Genomic DNA, 25,352 nt, shown 5'->3' on the forward strand with positions numbered 1-25,352 from the left:
TGAGGAGAGATTAAAAAGACTGGGACTGTTCAATTTAGAAAATAAATGACTAAGGGTGGGGAATTGATAGAGGTCTATAAAATCATGAATGGTATGGAGGAAGTGTTATTTACCCTTTCACATAGCACAGGAACTAGGGGTTACCCGATGAAATTAATAGGCGGCAGGATTAAAACAAAAGGAAGTACTTCTTCACACAATGCATAGTCAACCTGTGGAACTTGTTGCTGTGGGATGCTGTGAAGGCCAAAAGATAACTAGGTGGAAAAAATAAATTAGATAAGTTCATGGAGGATAGGTCTATCAGTGGCTAATAGCCAAGATGATCAGGAATGCAGCCTCATGCTCCAGGTGTCCCTGAACCTCCAACTGCCAGAAGCTGGGACTGGCCAGCAGGGGATGGATGACTCTAAATTGCTCCGTTCTGTTCATTTCCCCTGAAGCATCTGGCACTGGCTGCTGTCAGAAGACAGGATACTGGGCTAGATGGTCCATTGGTCTGATGCAGTGTGGCCGTTCTTATGTTCTAATTCAATATATGCTACGATATTGTATTAAACTATTTTATTAAAATAAAACTTGTAAATTAATATAAAATAATATTTTAATATTATATTTTAATATTCAGAAGTGGGTTGTTCTGTGTTTAATTTTACCAGACACAATGGAAAATGCGCACGTACACACACACACACACACACACACACACACACACACACAAATTGCCAGTCTGTCAGTATTAACCAACAGATACTGTATTTATTTCAATCACTAAGTAAAGGGAAATAAAATAGTAACTCAAACATCAATGTGCAATTAGCAACTGTTAGCAACCCTTGATATTTTTTTTAATGGTAACCATTGCGCACACAGGGAGAATATGTATATTAAATGTTTCCTTTGTAGTCATGTCTCCTCTTCCATTTTCCCCCACAACTTTCTCACCAATTTCTTTTTGGTTCTTTGAGTATGTGTCAGCGTGGATCCCACGGTAGATGTGCATGCCCATGGGCTTCATGCCCATGAGATTGGAGTCTCTTGAACAGCAGTGTCTGTTAGGGTCATGTAGGGGCACTGTGTCTACTCAGACTCCTATGCAGGAGCATAAGGTGCAGGGTGACTGCAACCTTCTCCCAGGTCCCCGATATCGCCTGGAGCAGCGAGATGAAACCTGACAACTGTCTAACCCACTCTAGCTAAATTTTCCAAACTTCTTCAGAACTCTTCTTGCCCAAACTCTTCAGAACTGCTGTGAATGACCTAGACTCATCTGGACTGAATTTGTATGGTCATATCCCCATAAACACCCCTCTCCTGTACAAGGTACTGCAATATGGTGGATTATAAACCTGCGAGCCTGCCCTTCCCACAATAGACTAATTCCATTAAAAGACAAGCACAGCAGATGCTTCTTCTATCTAGGAGAGTCCCATGTGCTAAGCAGATACCTAGTATGCCTCTCATTCTCCGTGAAGGCATGTAAATCATGGGAGACACGGTTGAAGTTTTGTCTACTAGAACAATCAATGACTGTGTCTTCAGAGCTGAAGAGAAAGGCAGCTTCTACCAGCACCTCATCTAGTAGACATGTGGTGCTTAAGACCAGCTCAGAAAAAGATAACATCAAGGAAAGACTGGCACTCGCTTTGGCATCAGCATCACCAGCACCAAAGCAGAGTGCACTGACACCAACACCACCGGTATTGAAGCCCAGCTCCAAGGGGGCCTCTCCAAACGCAAAGCCAGAGAATCCAGGTGGAGCTTATTGTCTTTGCACAAAGGTGAACCTCTTAAAGCCTCAGGAGAGAGACCCACAAAATCCCCCACAGCACTGAAGGCTGTTGATAAGGAGTAGCCTGTGACGGAGAAAAAAACTTCTCCGACACCAATCCCAGTACCAGTGACACAAGCTTCCATACCGACCCCTACAATTGAAATAAAGCGAACTGACATGACCCTGCAAGAAAGCAGGACCATCTTGGGTACCACTGCAGACTGTGTAATGAGAGTGCCTATACCTTAGCATTGTCTCTAGAAGAGATTTACTCATTCTCCCTGTCACCGGGGCATGTCTTCTTGCCCCCTTTAAGCAGAGAATCCTCTCTTCTGAGATCCAAGGGCAGTATCTCCAAAAGGCCAGTCAGCTGTTCCTACAGGGCTCAACCACTGCCCCCATCAGGAATGGCTGTGGACTGGCCAATATCAAACAAGCTAGCAGTAGCCTTACAGCATGCTGCCATAGTCCTAGTGGGCTTACTCGTGTCACCCCTCGTGCTTCTAGGAGCCAATCTCCACTGCCCTCTAAGAAGAGGATGCTCTCCCCAACAGTATCCCTGGCCAGACCTGGAGAGAGAGGACTACCAAGAACTGGATTCAGGACATTGTTGCTGCTCTGGCCCCACTCAATGACCAAAAAATCTCTCTTCATCACCCGACAAGGCAGTGTCTCTGCACTGGTGCCAGTGCTGGATGGTTTAAAGTTGTTTCAAGAATTTATGAGAATTTTAGAGTTCCTAGAGAGGAGACATCTGTCATATAAGAGAAATTTCATATATTCAACATATTGACAATTTCCGGGCTAGCCAGGATTGCCCTATCTCCCAGAGAATGGACAGGTTGCAGTCTCTCCAGTCAATGGCAAATAATCAAATCCAACAATAAATACATCCAATAAAATCAAATCCAACAGTGATGTTGGATATGTCTGGGGCTACAAGGTCACATGTTGGCAAGTATGTAAGTGATGCCAATTGCCAGACTTCACCTGCAACCCTTAGAACTATGGCTGAGATCAGTGTACTCTCTGTCCAAGTACTGTATGATCAAGAGAATCACAGTCTCACCCTACGTCCTGCGAAAGCTCACTTGGTGGCTGGGCCCAGGAAATATACAAAAGGGGGTGCCCCTCTTTGCCCCCTTCTTGATTATGACATTCATCATGGACACCTTGGGGATAGATTGGGGAACCCATCAGAACCATCTGCAGATGCAAGGGACATGGTCTCAGATCTATTTGAATGTACGTATGAACGACCTGGAGCCTAGGGCCATTGTAAGGAGGTCTAGCAATAAGGGCTTGGAGTTTGCTAACCTTTCAAGCTGAAAGGACAATCACCAGAAAAAGGCAACCTTGAGGGTAAGGTGATCTGTCAAACAGAGGCTTCACTGATTTCAGGAGGATGATGTTGTGATCCCACATAGGAGACAGGTGGGTAAGTATCAGGAGGCCTCTGAGGAACCTTGATACCATCAGATGTGAAACCAAATATGACTGAATCAGAATGTGACATGGCAGGAAGGTGGACTTTGTGAGAACTAAATGCCAATCTAGCATGCTTCAAATGCTGCAAGTACTTGAGGATCTTTGATGTGGTCTAAATTATGTTGGACTGCTCATACGGAGAACCATTCCATTTGGAGGAGTAAGTCTTCCTAGCAGATGGCTTCCTGGGCAGCATGAGAATTTCTCAAACCTGTCAAGAATGGTCCCTGTGGGTAGTACTCAGCCAGCCAACGTCCAAGCCATCAGGCTGGTAGGGAGCTATCACAATCAATATAGCCTGTCTGGAGTAGCCTTAGATACTACTCTCAAGCTCAGGAGAATTGGTGGAAAGGCACACAGGAGGCCTGGAGACCACTGGAGCAGGCAGGTGTCTGATAAGGTGGTCAGCCTCATGCCCCCTCTAGAGCAGAAATTAAAACATTTGGTGGTGTCCTCTGTGATGAACAGATCTATTGTAGAAGTCCCCCGATGGTGAAATATCAGTTCTGTGATGGAATTCTGCAATGACCACTCATGCTCATGTCAGTATACGTCTGCTTAAGAGGTCTGCCAGACTGTTACTGACTCCTGAAAGGTGCAGAGCCAGTGGGGTTTACTTCATGGTGATGACACCAAGTCTGCAGTCTGATGGCCTACTGGCAGAGAGGGGATGAACAAGTGCCTGTGTGCTTACTTATTACTTATTTGTAAGTGCGTTACAGATGTGTTGTCCATCAGGATCTGCACTATGGCGCTCTGCAGAACAGGAAGGAATGCCTCTTTTCATAGGGACCGTTCTGAGAACACAACCTAACTTCATCCTTAAGTGGTCTCATAATTTCATCTAAAGTAGTCAACTTGCCAGTCTTTCCTGAAACCTCATTTAGCCCCAGGAGAGAAGAAGCTACATATGTTGGACATTTCAGGAGCCTTGTTATATTACCTTAACAGAGCTTAACCAATCTTTTAGGCTGGTCTCCCTGCCTCCTTATGGGCATATCCAGCCCATCAAAAGGCCAAGCCATCTCATCACAAACGATCTCTAAGTGGATCACAGTGCATTTCTGCCTGCTGTCAGATACTTGCTGAGTCTCTCCCTCCAAATATCAAGGCATGCTCCACCAGTGCACAGGTAGCATCTTTGACCTGCTTTAGGAATGTGTTTGTATCCGAGAACTGCAGGGCAGCAACGTGGAAGAACCCACTGACCTTTGTTAAACATTATGTCTGTGACACAGCAACCAGGTCTGATGCCAAGTTCAGGAGAGTGGTACTTCAGTTATTTGTCTAATGCAACTGAAACTCCTCACTTCCACAGTCCAGGAAGGATACTGCTTGCCAGTCACCTGCAGTGGGATTCGCACTGTGACACACTCAGAAGAGAGAAGTTACCTTACTCTGTAGTAACTGTGAGTCTCTGAGATGTTGGTGTCAGTGTGGATCCCACAACCCACCATACGTTCCTGTTTTTTGGAGTCCTCAGCAGCATGGGCTTTGCATGCGCAGCTCTGAGTGAAATTTTTCATCTAAAACTTTTTTCAGAAAGGCAGATTCAACAATACTGCTAATTCATGTCAGTTTTACCAGATTGTTTTGGTTTTAAAAAAACAACAAAACTTCATATAAATTCTGAAAAAATGTGAACATTTTGTTTTGACCTTTTTGAAACAAAACGTCTTGATTTTTTTTTTTTTTGGTTCAAAATGATGTTTAGTTTTACAATTTTCTTTTATTTTAAAATGTTTTTGATTTTTTTAACGGTTGAAATTTAAATAAAAGATTTCAGTTTTGTCAAAAGAAAATGTGGTGGTTGACTTGAAACACATTTTTTTATTTTGGAATTGCCAGTGAACCGAAAAATCTGTTGTTTTCCCAGCTCTAAATCGATGGATGACTCTTAGGTTTAAAGTTGAATATTTACTCCTATTACAAGCGCTCATAACGCTCACAATTTCCTCCTCATTTTTCCAGTCATTGAACACTGTCAAGATCATAGAATCATAGAAATGTAGGGTTGCCAGTAGGGTGACCAGACAGCAAATGTGAAAAAATCGGGAGAGGGGGTGGGGGGTAATAGGAACCTATATAAGAAAAAGACCCAAAACTCGGGACAGTCCCTATAAAATCGGGTCATCTGGTCACCCTAGCTGCTAGGGACCTTGAGGGATCATCTATTCCACACCCCCACGCTGAGACAGCTTCCTTGCCTTTTTAAAATACTATTAAAAACAAAGTACTCCTTCCCTCATCTCCCACCAGTCCTCTACTAGTATATATCTGTATTTTATAATATGCCCCCTCAAGTCCTAATTTTCTTCTTCTGTGTCCCCCCCCCCCCTTTTTTTTTTTTTCCTTAGCTAACTGGGCTGGGTCACTGGATCAGTATTTTCCAGGCTTGCTGGTCCAATGCTTGCCCCATATCCACTCTGTCCTCCTGTAGATGGTCTATCCATCATTTTCTTGGCTGTCCTCTTGTTCTCTGCCTGCAAGTCTTAAGAATGTGGTTAATGAATGAATGTAATATGTTTGTTACCTGATTTCCAGAGGATGATTGTGGACGATCTCTCTCTGTTACATCCGCAGGGCAAAAGGTATCTCTATGCAGGTTCCAATTCTGGTGTGGTTCAGTCTCCCGTTGCACTCTGTGACAAGTACAGCACTTGTGTTGACTGTGTTCTAGCTAGAGATCCCTACTGTGCTTGGAAATCACATGAAGCCTCCTGTATTAATATTCTTAAAGAAGATGAAATTGAAAGGTAATAGCACCTGTTGACTGTCCTGCGATTAGCAATAAGAAACTCTACATTTGTAGTGTGAATATTCCCTGACAAAATTATGTAATATTGATACACTTGTTACCTTATTTATCATTTATAATTTTTTTAATTTTAAAAAGTCCAGTTGACATTAATGAACAAGAAGCACGCTGTAACAATTTACTTATATTCATGGTCCATGCACGCGGTGTATCTTTAAACATAGATTTTCCTATTAGTTGACTATTGTCTGCATAATTTAAGCATCATCATTATCCTGATCCTTTTAATCATGGGGTGGTGGTGAGGAATATATGATTACAACTTCTAATGCTTGATTAATTTGTATAGGGATTGGATTCAGAACATAGGTGGTGATGCCTCTTCCTGCCCTGGTAAGTTTTGTTTTTTTTATAAAAGTGATTTAAAAAATAAATATGTGGTGCATTTAAACTGTCATGTTTATTCATTTGTTTTATATTTTTATTTATCAAGGTGCATTTCCATTTCATGTGTTTAAACTTAAGTTGTATATATTGTATTTGAGAATCTGTACAATATATGTATTATCTTAGAATGTCTGTATTGATAGACATACATTGCATAGTGTTACAGTCAGTGCAATAATACAGTGAACGTGTGCCATTGCAGCTACTGCTTATGAATGAGAATGATGTTTGCCATAAGGAATTACATTGGAGTCCTTAATTACATTCTTGATGCTTATTAGCTGACTTGGGAATTTTAATGGCAGTGTTAAGAAATACCTGATTATTATGGTTAGAGCAAAGGAAATGATCTTCAGATAAACTGATTTATGGTTGGGAGAAAGGTTCTGAATACCACTGAGCAGATATCTAGAGTAGCTCCAGGGTATTGAAAGCTCAAATAATCACAGCTTTTCTTTTTTTGTAATGTGTGTGTTGCTGCTGTCACCACATCAAGGAATCCTTGGGGAGAATTAGGATTCCAGGAGACTTACATTGCAGTAGCTGAGGCTTTCAAAGGGTTTACTTACCATGTTTATTATTAAATCAAGCACTGTATGGATCACTTTCAGAATGCTATTTGCTGATTGATTAGCTTTATCATGCTGTATGTTTTGTGTATATGTTGTTTTTTTAAATTGTGTTTTGTTTAGGTGTGGGGGGGTTAGTGTATTACAACTGATAAGTGGTATTTCTGAGTAATATCAATATCATATGTCGATTTCTTTTAGATGCTTACAATATTTACCTACTCAAAAACGTACTACTTACACATAAGAATTACCATATGGGATTAGACCTGTGGTCCATCTAGGCCAATATCCTGGCAGTCTCTAAAAGTGGCTAGCATCAGGTCCTTCAGAGGAAGGTGCAAGACACTCCTTAATAGGAAGATGTGGGATAATCTACCCTGTAAAGGCCTAATCCTAATTCCTAAATTAAGAAGTTAGTGTAAATCCTAAAGCCTGAGGTTTTATATCCCTCAGTATCTTCAGTATCTCAGGCATAGCTGTTGTTTGGTGGTTTGTTCAGACTTTGAATGTCTTCATGGCCTAGGGGCTTGTCTACCCATCACCACAGTCTGGACTAAGAGGGTTTGATCTGGAGAGCACTCTGAAGTGTTGCGCTCTAACTGTCCTGTGTAGACCCTGCTGGTGTGAACTAAAAAGTACCTAGTTGGTGATGTAATCCTGTTTCAAACTGAGGAATAGAGGTAGACTTCATGGAGTAAACTTTATATTTCCATTACGACTATCAGAATCATGAAACTATAGGGATTAATGCAATCAAAAATCATTGCTGATACTTTGCAAATTTATTTTGATGTTCCAGATAAAGTAAGAGAGAATTCTCTGCAGCATACATTCAAGCATGGGAGCACAGCAGAACTCAAATGTTCTCAAAAATCCAACCTGGCGCAGGTAGTTTGGAAATTCAAAGATGATGTATTGAAAGTTGAGAGCCCCAAGTATCGTCTTCTGGAGAAAGCATTGCTCATCTTCAATTTATCAGAAGGAGATAGTGGTATTTATCAGTGTTTGTCAGAAGAAAAAGTGAAGAATAAGAAATTTTCTCAAGTGGTGGCTAAACATGTCTTGAAACTGAAAAAAATCCAGCCTAGTACTGTGGGTCCAATCCAACCAGCAACACAGACAGAAGGTAATACCGATGTACCAAAAATGTCAACTGTACCAACAGAAGGGTCTACTGCTCAAACTTCGACCACCCAGATTATATCAATAACAACAGGAAGGATAATTACAAAGCCAATCAGCCCCATCCTAACAAGCGCAGCCTCCAACCCTGAAATCTTCAATTCTGTTCCTGATGGAGTCCCCGAAAAGACAATGTTCTTAAAGTCAAATGATAATTTCCTTTTAATGTTTCTCTTTCTGTTCTTTTTTGTTCTCTTCCTAAGTCTGTTGTCCTACAACTGTTACAAAGGCTATTTACCAGGCCAGTGTTTAAAATTCCGCTCTGCTATGTTACTTGGTAAGAAAAAACCCAAATCAGATTTTTCTGATTGTGAGCAAAGTGTAAAAGAAACTCTAGTGGAGCAAGGCATTATCCAGAATCAAACTGGAGAGCAGCCAAAGCCAGCTCATGACACTGGATATGAGACTGAACCAGATTGTGGAAATGGCCAGGTTCAACATGATGATGTCTCCTCGCAGGCTCACAAAGAAGTCAAGGACAAACCTTTTGATGTTAAGTGTGAACTAAAATATGCTGACTCAGATGCAGAGGGTGACTGAAGGAGAAATTCCTCCACATTAATCATAAAAATAACTGTGGTTCTTACGGTTAATTATTTGAGCACGGATACTTTGGATGTGACAACTTAGCCATAGAGGGTTATGTGCGCTTAAAAGATTCAGCACGCCAGTTTCAAACCTCGCTAGAGTAGAAAACAAAGTACTGGTGTATCCGATAATCGTATTTCATGGTTTTTAAAAAATGGCCAGTTGCAGATCACCATGTTTGTTCCAGGATTTTTCAGAGTACTTTTAACAGTTGCAAATGCAATTACTGTTTTATTTAATCCCTTTCCTTCCATACAATAAAAATGACTCTCTAATGCAATCAACTAAATAAAATACTTCCAGTCTGCACATATTTTAGCTGCCATTTTAAAAAAAACTAATTTCATTTTAATTCCAAATTGGAAATGAAGTTTAGTTTATCAGATTGGTAAATTATAGCATTTTGTCCCGATTGGGACATTTCTTTGCTTCTAGTGATTCTTATTCTTAGTATAATGTTTTGAGTCTGTTGGCAAGTTGGGTAGCTTTAATGGGTTTCAGAATTAATTTTAAAAAATTGCTGTTTGTGTACCTTTTAGATTTAAATGTGCATTGGGAAAGAGCTGGTTTGATTTGCTTAAGATTCTCAGGGATAATCTTTGCTTTAAGTGCTATCTTTTTGCTTTCTAGAAATTTAGGTACAACAGTCATTTGAATAGATAATGTTATTTTTTCGGGATTGCAGGAACATAGGTAAGATTTAAAAAAAAAACCAACAAGATGGACACCATTGCATTCTGTTGCTATATAAAACTAGATTTTTTTTTTTTAAGTGAAATGGCACAGGAAGCAGCTGTCACTTAGCCATGCCTCTCTGAGAGGTTTTTGCGCTGTGGAACCAATTCAGAATTTATTAGAAGAATTAGATGTAATAATTGAATGGGGGAAACTTGCTGCAGTTGATAGCTAGACAAGACAACACTGCAGTTTTTTTTATACTCAAAAGTAACTGAACTTCTCTTTAAAAACGAAGTCTTTGCAATTTTACACTATTTCTGGATAACTTCCACCAATCTCGTATGCAACTGGAGACTGAAACTGGAGTTGCTCAAAAGAATTGGTTAGCTGAATTGTCACATGAATCATGCCTGCAAGTGGAAAAAGTACAAGCATTCTAAACCTGGTTAACAGCGGCACTATTTGTCTGTAAAAGTTTTTTGTGCGGTACAGTTCTGAAGAATTGTTTCTTCCATTGTGTCTTTCTGTAAATGTTGTTAGAAATAGAATTGTCAGAGTAAATAGCAGTATGCCCAGGCTTCTTTTTGTTGTTTTTGTTGACCTCTCATTCAAACATAGATCATCTTAGTGTAAACAGTTTATATTTTATAAGATTCAGTTTGGTTTTATTTTTCTATTTTTAATCATGTACATATGAAAAGCAACAGAATAAATATTAAAATAAGTTGTATTATATCCTTGACTTTCATCCAGCGTACATAGTGAAACCACTTTAAATATTGTAAAGCCTTAAGTTGTGCTTTTCTTTAATTTGACTTCTGTAATGAATTTCACAGAGGTTTTCTCTTCAGCTTCAAATTCCTAGGGGGTAGATAGTGAATAGAGCTCATTTTCAGGAATCTAGTGATTTTTATTTGTCATCCTTCTAAAACTCATGTGTCCTTTTTTGCATTATTTCTTCAGTGTGTTATGTATTTCTTAAAACTTTTTTCCTTAGTGCCCTCTTTTTTCTTTTCTGTCCTCTTCTGTCACACAGCCTCATCTTCTATACCTTTCCCTCCTACTGGTACCTCCTTTTTGTCCTGTGTGGGAAGTGATTCACCTCCTTCACCCACCAATACCATGCCTGATGTTTGGGCTAGCACAGAGCTTGTAATGGTCATGTTGTTACCACCTTTCCTAAGTGACCAGGCACAGCATGTTAGTGTCCAGGGGACCTTTCACCTCTTCTGTCAAGCCACTGGTAAGTAAGAAGACCCTCTGTAAACCAACACTTTCTCCATTGCATATTTTGTATCCATCCCCATGTCCTGATTAATAAATGGAATGTGGAAGTCTAAGGATCTGTCCTGAAATCAGTGGCTGCAGAGGGTGTTTAGTATCTTTCAGGATTAGGCCTGAATTCTGTACTGTAAATGCTTCAGCCTTAGCTCAGCAAGATACTTAAGCATGCCCTTATCATTAAGCATGTAATAGTCCCTTGCCTTTAATTAAATTATTCATGTGCTTAAGTAGTTTGCTGAATAGTGGCTTTCCATATGTAAATTCACTCACATGAATAAACATTTTCAGTCTCACGGTTTATATGATCTTTTTTTCATTATATAATTTTACTGGCTTGCATTTATTTGAGTTGAACATTACCTAGACCTGACCGATTACTTTTCATATTTTTTTGGTCTGGTAAAATTCTTCTTATTTTGCTATCTTTCATGTCACAGTATACGTCAGCTGAAAGCTGTAACTCTGAGGCCAAAGCTATTATTTTTTCAGAAATTCATAGTTTGTCTTTAACAGGTATGTGGTACAGAATTTGTCCTGTTTGGAGTTAAAAGAATTTTACTTTGGGGGTTTTGGAGCGTGAAACGAAACATGTAGAAATATGTTCTTAAACGCTTTTATCTTCTGATTTGAAGAATAGATTTGAAAGTGTTTGGTAGACTGTTAGCCCTAGAAGTAAGGCATTTTTTTCATTTTGCTGTGCCTCTGCATATGTTTCATGTTTCTTAATGGACAACTTTCAGATCAAACTTGATCAAAATATTTTGTTTTATAAAATAAATCTTTACAAAATTGAAGGCCATTTTTCCGTAAGTTAAAAAAAAATGTTAGTGGAAACTGTTTAACAAACATTTCTTTCAGTGTTTGCGATACAAATGTTGTAGCAAGTTTAAGATTATTATAAACTAAAGTGAAAATAATTATGTTATTGTCCAAGATGAGGAAATGCAAAGAGCAAACAGCATAAATAGTAAAAAGAAAATGTGTAAATATTCTTTGTTTCAATAATCTAAGTTGATGTTAGTAATGTAGGTAGGAAACTTGTTTATTTTTAAAAATTGTTTTTTAACCAATGTAGTGTCTCTTCAATTGGTATTTGGAAATGTCTGTTCTAACTTGTTTTCATGTGCTCTCTCTCTCTCTCAAATATAAATTATAATTAAAAAAAAATTGGCAGTAAATTTAAAACAAAAGGAATTCTTTCTTAAAGCCAGTCTATGGAATTCACAGAAGGTAGAGACAAATAGTTGAAAAGAGCTGGTTAATGTCATAAATTTTTACTTTTGAAATTCTGCAGGCGAGAACAATGATACGGGAAAACGAAATGTGTTTTTATTCAGGGTGTCAACTTAGCCACCTGTGGGGTTCAAAAGAGAGCATTGAACTATTGGGCCTTTTGCAGAGGCTGGCGCTGTTTGCTTTCCTCTGAAACATTAGGAATCTTCAGCTGGCAGAATGGGCACATTCCACTGCTGAAAAATGACAAAATCACCAAACTGAAGCAGTGGCCACAACTTTGCAGGACCTTCTGAAAACGGTGTATGCTGCTTTTACTGCTGAGCAGCACTAGTTATCTAACAAGCTTTCTATTAAGAGCAGACTGCATTCTTGCAGAGAATATTGGTGGCATCTTACTTAGAAGTCACCATAAAGGAGTCATATTGCCCGCAGTACTACATGCGATACAAAATGTGGTGTTTTGCTACACAGAGAAGAATAACATGGCCTGGGTGAACATAAGAGCAGCCATACTGGGTCGAACCAAAGGTCCATCTAGCCTAGGATCCTGTCTTCCAGGTGGAGAAATAAATGCTATCGTTTCAAAGAAGCAGGAGCGCATGTATAATGCAGCCACATAAACTACCACATAACTGCACTCCAGAATCTATGCTTTATTTTTAAAAAATTAAGTGGGGAAGAAAACAGTTGAATGTGAATTCAGTGTAAATGATCTCTGTCCAAGTCTGCAAACACCTTGAAGCAATAGTTCTAAAAGGTATGAACTTCTCCCACTCATCTCAAGGTCCTATTGACACTGAAGACTTACTATAATATACCTTAAATGGAAACATTGCTCACGAGGTCACGGCTGAACATTTTAGCAGCAGCATGGGTACAGGGGGGAGAGCTAGTTGTCAAATTTTGCTGAGGTGAGGAAAGAATTCCTATCTTCCTACCCCAAAATTAAAGTCACCTCTGCTGTCCAAAAGGATGCAGTTCTTCCCATTACCAAAAGCCTAAACTGCCTGCTGGTTACAAAAGAACAAAATCTCCTATGTTATCCAGGGTCCTAGAAGACCAAACAGTTGGTCACCCACCTGCCAAATCTCCAGCTTCCCCTGATAATCTCTATAATGCAACAACTCTCTGTGGATTTAGAAATTTGCAGCATGTTGTAAACAAGCTTTGGCGCATACTAAAATAAATTGAATTTAATAACAAAAAGAATGCTATACTCCTGTTAGGGGGAATCGGCTGGAGGGGGCAGAGTGCCACATGATTCTGGGGTTTCTGGTGAAGAATTCAGGTCTAGGACACAAGGGTTTTGGCTATTACCAACAGAGAATTTTGTTTAAAAATAGTAAAGTAAGTTCATAGGTGGGACAATTATAGTTCCTTCTCCTTCACTGGTTGAGCCCCCCTCCCCACACACACTCACTCACTCTCTCTACCACAAAATGATTAACTTTTCCACAATATTCAGTGGTGTGTCATGGCAGGCTGCTCCAGGCAAACACCAGCCCCAGAGATGTGCAACCTATTGAAGGGGTTATTTGTCATTTTACTGCCACTTATGCCTGCATCAGGATCTGCCAACATGCACAGCTCCAGAGTTCTGTTGTAGTCAGTAGGACTTCATAGAGATGCTACGATCTGCACTTGCAATTGCAAGATTGTGGCCTAAGTTTGGAGAAATTATAAGTATTTATTTGTTAAAATGTAGTATGTCATCGATGGTGTAACAGTCATCTGCCAATTTCCCCCGTTTTAATCCTGTATCATTAGGAACAGTCACCAAGGGAGGGTGAATATAAAGATAAATATATTACTCTATCCCATCACTCGAGCATGAGCTGACTAAAGTAGATGTTTAAAAAACAAGCAGGAACACTATGGACACTGATGAAGTTTGTTGTTTATTAATGGGAGTTTTCTGGTTGTAGTTTGTCTACCCGCTCGAGGTAGTTATAATTTACCTTAATGGAATTTAATCTTTACTTCACAGCTTCATTGAACATTTCTGGAGAAAGTCCAGAGAGCAATGGAGTGATGTGTTCCACATTTAACATTATTTGTAATGGCAGGAAGAATTAGCTAATGTTCTTTCTGAACAGACTCATATAATCATGCCATAAGAGAGTTCTCTCTTGATTTTGGACATCATATCTGGGAAGCCAACATTTATCAGGAGCCTCCCAGAGCTTGGTGGCTGTCATTAGTGGAAGTTTTAATGAGGTTAAGAAATGGGATTGGAAGGACACTCTTTTGTAAGTTTTCCTTCTGTAATAATTGGTTGTTTGTGAGGACTGACCCAGGACACTGCTGAATGTAAAATCATGAGGCTGTATTTCTTGAGCTAAGGGATCAGGCTCATTAGTTCACAGGCAGTAGCAGACTCATTAATCTCTGTATGGGGTTGAGCTACTAGAGGGTACAGATAGCTAGCTATACAGCTCCTTTTGTTAATGGTGATTACAGTTATATATTATGTTTGTTCTCATTTTACTAAAAGAATAAAAACAGGTCAGAGTCAATGAAGGTTTAAGTGGTCTAGCGGTAATGGGGAGAAACCTTGTGGTGTTGGCTTTCAGGTTCAGATAGTATTGCTTTTCATTGTTTTGGGGACTCTAACTGCCTTCCCTAGATGTTTTTCTCTGAAGTTGAAGGTTTTCCATTACTATTTTTTCCCAACTCTCCAGCCTGAGTGACAACCCCATGTGAATGACAATAAATGCTCCCTAAGTTCAGCAGCAGATTTTAAAGGAGCTATTTATACCTTAATCAGGTAATAAGCCCTTTAATTACTTTGCCCTGATTGGGCACATCACCATGTGAGGGTCACTTTATCAAAATATGGCGCAAACAAATAGTCCCCCGTCCTCCCTTAAACCTCAACTGTAATATTACTGGGAAAAAAGACCCATAATTCTTTAAAATCACAAATGACTTCTGAAGGCTATTCTTTCTCACTTTTCAGGACAAATATTGCTTCCACTGAATTACCATTGCAAACATTTCTACGCTTCTTGTTTTAAACTTCTGCTTTAGGGTACGTGTCCACAGGCCGCGGCAGCGAGTCTCCCAGCCAAGGCTGACAGTTGCGTAGACAGCACTTTGAAGTTGTGGCTCAGGCTGGAGCTCGGGTTCTGAAGCCCACCCCTATCCCTGGGCTGCAAAGGCTCAGCTCCAGCCCCACCTGCAACTTCAGAGAGCTGTCAAGGCAGCTATTTTTAGAGCACTAGTATGAGTCCCACTAGCCCAAGTCCATTGCTCTGGGCCGGGAGGCTCGTTGCCTCAGTCTGTGTAGACGTTACCCTACAAGCCTCACAGTTATTTTGAGAATACTTCAGATTGTGTTACCCATAACTCTGGAGAGAATGTATGTCTATCATGTCCTCAACAGGCCACGCCTGAGCTAGTGTTCAGACAAATGCCTGAGGTTTGGCTTTATTGATAATCCAAAAGAATAAAACAATATACACCTCCACACAAGCTTTCTCCTTCTCTGAGAGTGGCTATTCCTGGAGTTTACCTCCCATCAGTACATGGTTTTTAATTATTACTTCTGTGGACCAGTTGAAAGCTCAATAGTAGTGGTTCATAGATCAGAGTTTGAGAATACTGAGCAGCCGTCAGATGGCTCATAAACAAGCTGTTCCTAAATCAAATTTATAACTTAGAGGTGAAAAGCCTCATGTCTTCTAGAGTCATCCAATCCCTTAGAAAAAAAGTATTTGAATACTTCCTAAAATGTTTTATCTGTACAGTAGAACCTCAGAGTCACAAACACCAGAGTTACAAACTGACGGGTCAACCACACAGCTCATTTGGAACTGGAAGTACGCAATCAAGCAGCAGCAGAGACAAATAAAAAAAGCTCATACAGTACGGCACAGTGTTTAAATGTAAACTATTAAATATAAAGGGAAAGTTTAAAAAACAGATTTGATAAGGTAAGGAAACTGTTTCTGTGCTTGTTTCATTTAAATTAAGAAGGTTAAAAGCAGAATTTTGCTTCTGCATAGTAAAGTTTCAAAGCTGTATTGTCAATGTTCAGTTGTAAATGTTTAAAAGAACAACTATAATGTTTTGTTCAGAGTTATGAATATTTCAGAGTTACGAACAACCTCCCTTCCCGAGCAGTTCATAACTCTGAGGTTTTACTGTAACATTTTTATGGACAGTAAATTAATTTTGAGTATAAAATAATGTGGTGCTTTTTCTTTGCTACAGCCCATACCCTTGACTTTAATCTGCACAGTCATTATTAATCCATGCTTGGTTTATCTTTATCTTCATGCGGGGATGCTAAATTTGAACTTGCTAACCAGTTTTATATCCTCTCTCTCGTATTAGGTTGTCCCTAAACCTTTTGTTTCTAATCTGAAGCTGACTGCCCAGGACTATTTAATATCAGCCTCTGTGGATATAGTAATCTGATGGAGCTTGATCTTTACTGAGATATCTTTATGCCTTACATATACATCTGTGTCCCCTTATTTCTTTTTTGTTTTTAGTATCAAAGGTAACCTGCAAGGCTGAAAAATACTGTCCCTATTACATATTAACAGACAAGGCCTGAAAGCTGGTCACTCAAGCTTACACAACCAACTAAATTCGTATTGAAGACAGACTTGCATCAAAAGCATGTAGTCCTGTTAAACTAGACTAAGAATGTCTTTGCTTTTGTTGGTTTATGTCTCAAATTCATTGAGAGCCTACAGTTGTTCTTGACTCATTATAATGTTAACTGAGCACTTCCTGTTTCAGAGACCAGTGACCCTGCTTTGACCGATCACACCTATCTTGTATGCAAAACAATTCTAAGTGCCAATATTATTCCACACCTCTTTTTGCCTCCCCCTTTCTGGAAAAATATCTAGTCAGTTAACAGCATCTTCACGGAAACCTTTGAAATTAATGTAATGTTTTTAAATTCTTGGTGATAATGGTAGATCTGAACAAACAGAAAACAGCTCCCTTGTTAGACTGACAGTTGCTATACATTGATACATTTGAAGACAAAACTGAATGCAGTATAACCTGGAACCCTAAAAGAAATAACTGCAATGGGGACAATTATCATTGTTGGTTCATTTTAAGTGAATGTTTTCCTTAAAAGTCTGTACCATCCTCCAGCCCCTAGATGGTTGTTTACAAATTTAGCCTGGAGCACGTTAGGCCTAAATTGTATAAACTCTGAATCAACAGGGTAAGAATTACAAGGGTTATATCATCCCTCTTTGGGACATAAATAGGGCCCTACCAAATTCATGGTCCATTTTGGTCAATTTCACAGTCACAGAATTTAAAAAATTGTAAATTTCATGATTTCAGCTATTTAAATGTGAAATTTCACGGTGTTATAACTGTAGGGGCCCTGACCCAAAAAGGAGTTGTGGGGGAGGGGGTTGCGGTACTGCTACCCTTACTTCTGCGCTGCTGCTGGCAGCGGCACTGCTTTCAGAGCTGGGCGGCTGGAGAGCGGCGGCTGCTGGCCGGGAGCCCAGCTCTGAAGGTAGAGCAGCTGCCAGCAGCAGCGCAGAAGTAGGGATGGCCTGGTATGGTATTGTCACCCTTCCTTCTGCGCTGCCGCCTGTTGTGCTGAGCCCTCAGTCAACAGCCGCCGCTGCCCGGCCACCCAGCTCTGAAGGAAACGCAGAAGTAAGGGTGGCAATACTGTGACCCCCCCTAAAATAACCTTTCAACCCCCTTGCAACTCCCTTTTGGGTCAGGAGCCCCAGTTTGAGAAACACGTGTCTCTCCCGTGAAATCTGTATAGTATAGGGTAAAAGCACACAAAAGACCAGATTTCACGGGTGGGGGACAAGGTTTCATGGTCAGTGACGCATTTTTCATGGCTGTGAATTTGGTAGGGCCCTAATTATAAATCAGCAGCTGAGATCAGAGAGAAATGAATTCCCCCATAGTATAATATTGTGCAATTGGCTAGGATCACTGAGATTTTCCCCTTCTACTGAATCATTAGGTACAGCAGTAGATTACATTGTTCTAGTATACCATTCATATGTTCCAAACTACTACCTTAACCAGCATAGTGAAAATGGCAATGCTATAAAAAACATTTTCCCCTTAAAAAATTCGAGAGGTCTTTTTCTCAAGTTAGAACTGGTGTTGTAGTTATAATAGTTATTCTTAGCATGTATGTAATGTTTTCAAATGCACCTTACAAACGGTAGTGGTATTTTTTATTTTAGTTTTCGACAAAGTATCAGTGAATTTTGTTTATAAATTTGATGCACATTCACTGTTAAGAGATTGGATAATTTAAGTTGGTACATCAATCTGGTGGGTTTTTGTAACTAATAATAACAAGGAAGTTAAGATCAAGACAATGTGAAATCTGATTCTTTGCAGTGGGATTTTATCACTGCCTTATTGATCACACTTCAAAGATCTGAAGTACATTTTTAAAATTAATTTTAGAGTGGTATCTATGTGTTACATTAATAAGGAGATCTCTACTCTCTTTTGGCAATGTACCCTGTTGAGTTCCTATTATAGAAAGTGAATAATCTCCTGAGACTCAAATATACAGCTGATGATGTGTACCTTCTAACTTGGGTAGAAAACTTACCATTGGATACCTGTATGAACCTACCACTTTGCTGCTTAGTGCATTACATAATGATTAGTGCAGTACTTAGGATCGGTAAGATGTATGGTCTCTAGTGTAGCCGCTCTAAGCTGACAGGAGAGAGCTCTCCCGTTGGCTTAATTACTCCAGCCCCCGTGAGAGACGGTAGCTGTGTTGGCAGGAGAAGCTCTCTTGCCAACTTAACACTGTCCACACCGGTGCTTAAATTGGCATGCTATGTTGCTCAGGAGGGTGGCTAATTCACACCCATGAGTGACACAATTTATGTCAACTTAAACTGTAGTGTAGCCATAGCCTTTGCCTCAGTTACATAAGTTGATCTGGTTATTAAAATACCAGTTTTCCCACTGCCAACCTAGCGCACTCACACATGTTATTTAAAATCAGTGATTCAGTCTCTCTCATAAGAGATTCCAAGTGGGGGAGGAAGTGATATTTTGAGCTGGCATACAATGCAAGACACACGAACAAATTGTTTACAAAATCAGCTGTGGTAAACTTACACTGTGACAAAGGATAAGACATAAGCATCCAGATATACTGAATTTAGTTTGTAAAGTCTGCACTCTGAGTTACCTTGTGGTATGTTTTTGACCCAAATATGGTGTGTAGATTCTTGCAGTGGACTCCAAGACTCTCAGAAGAGAGAGGGGTTCTTTGTAGATAGCTTTTTCTGAATATTGGGAGATTGGTTTTACTAGACTTCATATCTTAGCCTCTCTCTTCTTTTGTAATACAGATAAAAGTTCTTAAACCATTCTTTGATCTCCTCCCCCATGCCTAACGTGTATCTCATAGGTTCTGTAGTGCCTTAGACCAGACTAGCAAGCCAAGATTTACTCCTAAGCCCTTGGCACCAGTAAGAATTTGGATTTCACAGTCCTAGATTGTAAAATGCGTTACTGATCAGTGATATGCGTGGACCCATGTTGCAGCAATGAGGCACTATATTAAGAACATTTGAGGACTATAAACAGAATATGTTTTGCCAACTTCCATGTTCTCTCTCTTAGAAGGGGTGATTAGGTGTCCTTGCTTAGTGTTGGGTCATGAATACGAATGAGGACCTAATTTTCTGCCTCCAGCTAGGATCAGCTCTTTTAATGAAAAATCCTTACCTTTCAGACTGCTGGTATTTCCATTATCTGGAGCCTGAGTAAATCCTATTAACTTTTACTGTTCCTGCTGAAATCACTCACCTGCTGTATATAGGTTTTATGTACCCCCCCCCCCCCGCAAGGATCAAACTTAATTTCTGCCCTTCTCTAGCCTTCTTCACACCATATCCCCTCTCCTCCAAAAGATGAAGGTAAAATGATGGGACGTATTCCCTTGTTCACTTTAGAGCACCGCAGTTAGAGGGTTTTTTGGTACATGCTTTTCTTCCCCATTGCCCCCAGACAGTGGCTATGTAGATGCTCTCCATAAATAGTCTGGGAAGCTGAACTTTATTTTGCCTTACCTCTAAACTAAGAAATGAACATCTTATCCCTGCTACTAGATGCAAGAGGCTACCAACCTGTTAGAGTACTTTAAATTAGAATACCCATAATCTGGAAACTAAGTAATCCCACTAATCCCTAGTGTTCAGCTTTCTAACATGTATTATCTTTTACAGGCGACTATGTAGGTTTCCTTTTGTGAGACCCTTCTTGGACCCACCTAGCTGATACCTAAACTCATACTGTTGACACACTGGAAGCAATAGGTCGTAAGTGGACTGACTTTTCCAGCCTTGTAGACAGGTCAGCGGTCCTCTGGTTTGTTCTCTTTGCATTTTTTACCGTCTTCAGGTTAGATGCTTGGTCTTACATTCATACATGTGTATAGTGCAGTGGTGACTGGATATTTTTCCCCACAAGAGACATTCTATTGTTTTTAGTTTGTACGTGCAGCATCTCATGTGCAATCTATTTAATCTTTTCCATAAGGCTGACATCAACACATTTTCAGTGTAGCTATTCTGTAAATTTAGCAGTAATTTAACAAAAAATCCAGTTTTGTGCAAGCAGCAGGTTGTGTTCTTTAGATATGAATTGGCTGCTAATTGAAACAAACAGTATTTTATGATACATAATGAACCCTCTGTCCAGGAGTTGGAGAGATCTGTTTTCCCATGTTTCTCTTTGTGACTTTAGCTTCTATTGAAGCTAGTCCACTTTCTCTTCTACAAGGGTAAGGAGCTGGTACCTCCATACAACCATCTTCCTTGTCATTATCTGGAAAGCGCAACAGCAGACCACACTTTAGGTCATATCTCTGGACTTGTTGCAATCTGTTCATGTCAAGAAACTTCCTTTCCCTCAGCAAGTGCCCTGTTTTCTTACTACTTGTTCACAGGGGTTTGCTGAGTCACAGCTCTTATGTCTGCTTCAGTTGTGTCAGTTCATTATCAGCTAGCCTGTGACTCACTCAGGCCTGGTCTACACTAGGGGGGGAATTGATCTAAGTTATGCAACTTCAGCTACGAGAATAAAGTAGCTGAAGTCAGTGTACTTAGATCTACTCACTGCGGTGTCTTCACTGTGGTAAGTCGACGGCTAACGTTCTCCCGTCGACTCCACCCGCGCCTCTCGCCCTGGTGGAGTACTGGAGTCGATGGGAGAGCGCTCTCAGCAGTTGATTTCTCACATCTAGACTAGGCGTGATAAATTGACCCCTGCTAGATTGATCGCTGCCTATCGATCCAGCGGGTAATTTAGACAAGCCCTCAAGAGTTCTGCTTCTCATCTAGCCCTTACAGTTTCCAAATAGAGAATCACTCAGCCTAACACCCAGTTTTCATTCGCCCTCTGTTCAAAGTATAGTATTGGTAGTTGCCTTTCTAATGTAACAGGAATTGCTCCACCTGACGCATGCGCTCTCTTTTTCTGTTCACTGCTCTGAAAAGACTAATCTTGCCTTTCACTTTTCTGTCCTGTGGCTCCTGATCATTTTTTCTGCAACCAGATTATACAGTTTGTTAAAACCTAATCCTAGTTTTGGATGAGGGATTCCTAAATGATTCTGATGTTTTAATTTTTTTTATTGCAGTACAGTATGTTCAGTTCAAACCAAACCTGTAGACCAGCTGTTACTCCAGATGTCTCTCATTTTTGAGATTAAGAAATGTCACTGTTCCTGTATGGCTTTTCTGAACCAGCTCCATGGCTGCCAGCCACATCTTCTATCTGTATATATTTTCTGTTCTTCCATACCTGTACACCATTCATTAATGACACCCTTTTCTATTGGCTCTCTTTATAGTGCCTTTCTCTCATCATTCCAACCATCAGTACAAAGAGTCCTTCTTGTTATCCTGCTTTAGCACACACCTGAGATGCCAGAGTAAATTTTCATTAGGCTAGTACAAAAGCCCTTCTATTCTGAGATGAAGGTTCTCTGATTCCCTTGCAGCCATTGCTGATTAATCACTAAAGTTCATTGGATATCAATTCACTGGTGACTTTTAGAGGTTAGCTAGGTACAACTCTAAGCTGTTTATTCTTGCTAGCAGCTCACTCTTTGCTTTTACCTGATTACTAGTCACATTCCTTTACTATTTAATTTCCATCCTTGATAATCTTAGAGTGACCTTCAGGGAGACCTGATCTAAGCTTCTTCATTTTAGCTCCAGGAATAGCATGATTCTGGAAAAATACTACATTAAATTGTGTAGTGGCAGTGTGACAGCATTTCTTGTGTTCTGCATAATGCATCTTTAAGTGGCTCATTAAGTGGTGGACGTTCACTTTCTTCCCCTCTTTTGCAAGGCATGGAAGCCTTTTGGCCACAGGACCCAGGATTTTCCAATATTCTCCTTCAGGCAATCTTTCTTTCTCGTACTACTGCTTTTCGTGTCAAGGAAACAGCTCATTCCAATGAGCTGTTTAAATTAGTATCTCAGAGGTTTTTTGGAAGCAGTCTGCACTCTGTTTCAGGATTAGGTTTGTATACAGTGAACCCTTTAATAATCAGTAAATTGGTAGTAGAATTTTAGTATTCTAAGTGTATTCTTGCATGTTGCCAGTAGAACATCTGCAGCTGTATTCTTCATACATTGGAGAGTTTTTTACTTTGCTTTTTAAAATTGTAATTTTTTAAGGGAATTTAGAACATTTCAAATTTCAGTGACTAAAGTTAGGCACCTATATGCCTAATTAGGCACCTAAAAAGTAACCCGAATTGGAGGTGATGAGGATCTGCAGCTCCCATTGATGTGAACTGGAGCTGGGGGAACTTTAAGTTTCTGATTTTCAAAGGTGTTAAGTCTAAAAATGTTGGCTTTGTGTGAAATGTACTAGGGTGGCAGCTCTGGAAAATGAAGCCTTGTATATATGCACACAAGCATAACACAGGTAATGCAAGCTTCTTTTCACTACCCAGATAATCACTCCATACTGACCAGGAGGAGCTTTCCAGAGGAAAAGAATAGTTCAGTCTCAAGATGAGTGCTTGTTGGGAGAGTGGTGCGTGGGGCTTTTTTATGTGAATATATGACAGACCATTAATTTTACTCCTTTCAAGTAAATCTCCAAATAGTTGTCCAAGTGTTGATGGCTTTCTTTAACTAGTGACTTTGCTTGAAACAGTGGCTTTGAGATAACACCCCTGAAAAGTCCATTTCCTAAGGTTGGTTTTACTATATTGATGGTTACATGTGCAGAATGGCTTCTGATGAATATTGCACTCCTATTATTATGCATTAATTTGATCCTTTTCTTTCATTTTATAATCCTTTTTTTAAATCTCTCAAGCACTCACAAAGAGAGGATAACAACTGAATGTAAGTATTTAAATATGTTTGAAGACCCCAAGATATGAAATTCTATGGTCACTCAGTGAGCAATTCTCTTGTATTCAATCTGTGTTCTACCCACTTCATAAATACAAAGGAAACTATAAATTTTCTAGTTATGACACCTGATTGCCAACTATTTCTCAGCAGTATCAATACTTCTATCATCTGGTATCATCATCTAATTTAAAAAGAAGCACAGTCCTTTGTATTGGATTCACAAGCACATCTCTGCAAGAAACTTTAGCAGACATTCTTTCATTGAATCTATTAAATATCACTTACAGAAACAACGTATCTCAGAGGATTCTGGAGAGTTAAAGCTGAGTTACACATAATAGGTGTTTGAATCAAGATTTATGCAAATAATAATATAGTACTTAATGTAACCCAGAAGATTGGGGAGATCAAGATGTTTCCTAGCAATTTTTTTTTTTTAACCTGTTGCATGCTTCTGGGAAGCTGAGCAAATGAAACTAAGTACCACAGTGAAAGATGTGATTAGATTAGAGAATCAGGACTGAACTACCGTGAAATGTGCAGAAAGGCCAGTAAAGCTTTCTTTCCCAAGCAGACCAAAAAGGACACAAACATGTTGTTTGCATCCTGGTTGGTTGTTGTAAAAGTCTGATGTGCAAAAATCTTGCAGTGTGTGGGGGAAATCCCAGTACTGTTGACTATGCATATGATGGATGTTTGTGGGAAGACAGCAAAGTAGTCACTTGTTCAGTGACTCCCCAGAGTGATGACCCAGGATCACACTCCTTGTGAGATAACCAGAACGAGGAAGTTTCTAAAGGGATTGCCAAACCCAAGTTTGTTTGTTTTTGGAAACTACAGCTTTTTTGAAGCGTCTGAAGCCTTTCCAAGACCATTATGATTTTTAAGAATTGAGATTGTTTTGGTAATGAAAACAGAGCAGGCGCTTGGCAACTCTTTTGGCACTTCAGTATAAATGGGAAATAGCATGAAATCACACTGACTTGCATTTCTAATTAATTGAAAATAAGCTTGCAGGAAATGGTCTTCTGCATTGACCGTGCTGTTTCATGATATGGCCCGCCCACTACTGTAGGAAAAAGGGACATTCTAGAAGGTCAAGATAGTAAGTAGCTCAAATCAAACTTGGTAAAGTTAGTAGCTGAGCTACTATGAATCCATTTGTTTGAAAATGACACTCTTAAATGCTTATGTGGTGTCTGGGCACCTGCCAATCTTTAACGTATTTATGCTCACAAAAATCTTGTGAGATAGTGAAGTATCTTAGCCATTTTACAGATCAGGGACAGAGAGAGGGGACTTGTCCAGAGTCACACAGGAAGTCTGATAAAGCAGAGAACTGAACCTCGATAGCCCAAGTCCCAAGCAAGGGCCTAATCACGGGACCCTCTCTTCCAAACAGCAAGAGGATGAGTGAAGATCTGTATTTCGAATAGAATTAGGATTTTGAGGGAAAGGGAATAAGTTGCTTCATCTTCTTGTGTATGCCATTTATGTTGTTTCTAGTGCCAGTCATCTTGATATTCTGCTGTACAATTACTTTTGCATGGAAATATATATACTTATCCAGACACTGGTATATTTGCAAGGTTTTGAGAAGAGTTAGTATTATCTAGGATGGCTTGTCATACACTGCATTCTTACCCTTTGTGGTACTTGAGTACACTAAATAGTTTTACACTAGCTCATTTAAAAGAAAATGCATATTGCAACTGTTGAAAAGCTTGAATAGTGAACCAGGCAAAGACTAGCTTAGTATCTCTTTTCCCCCTTCTGGGTTAGGTCACTGCTAAAAGCAACAAATAGTTAAATTTAGTTGATTAGTAATATATATGATACGATGCCAACTGAGTGGGAAGATAAGATTAGATAAGGTCACATGAATTCTTATGGGACATGTCATAAAATGAAGTGTGTTATACTAGTAAACCAATTACCTAGTAGCTGTTCTCTGTTCAAACTTTCAC

The 25,352-nt window shown here is 39.7% G+C and overlaps 1 protein-coding gene across 8 annotated transcripts in view; it reads left to right on the top strand.

Annotated features, from left to right (window-relative positions):
- SEMA4D (semaphorin 4D) overlaps positions 1-25,352 on the top strand; it is a 167,110-nt gene that overhangs the window by 119,360 nt on the left and 22,398 nt on the right. For 6 of the 8 annotated variants that reach the window (XM_074953100.1, XM_074953099.1, XM_074953098.1 and 3 more), the window contains 3 exons: positions 5,846-6,018; positions 6,370-6,413; positions 7,839-10,661. In XM_074953100.1, the coding sequence (XP_074809201.1) occupies positions 5,846-6,018; positions 6,370-6,413; positions 7,839-8,761 (1,140 nt within the window). In that variant the 3' untranslated portion in view covers positions 8,762-10,661. Of the gene's footprint in view, positions 1-5,845; positions 6,019-6,369; positions 6,414-7,838; positions 10,731-25,352 lie in introns of those variants that run through there. The other 2 variants (XM_074953104.1, XM_074953106.1) reach the window with 1 other exon arrangement.

Source organism: Natator depressus, chromosome 5, assembly GCF_965152275.1.
Source record: "Natator depressus isolate rNatDep1 chromosome 5, rNatDep2.hap1, whole genome shotgun sequence".
Lineage (NCBI taxonomy): Eukaryota > Metazoa > Chordata > Testudines > Cheloniidae > Natator > Natator depressus.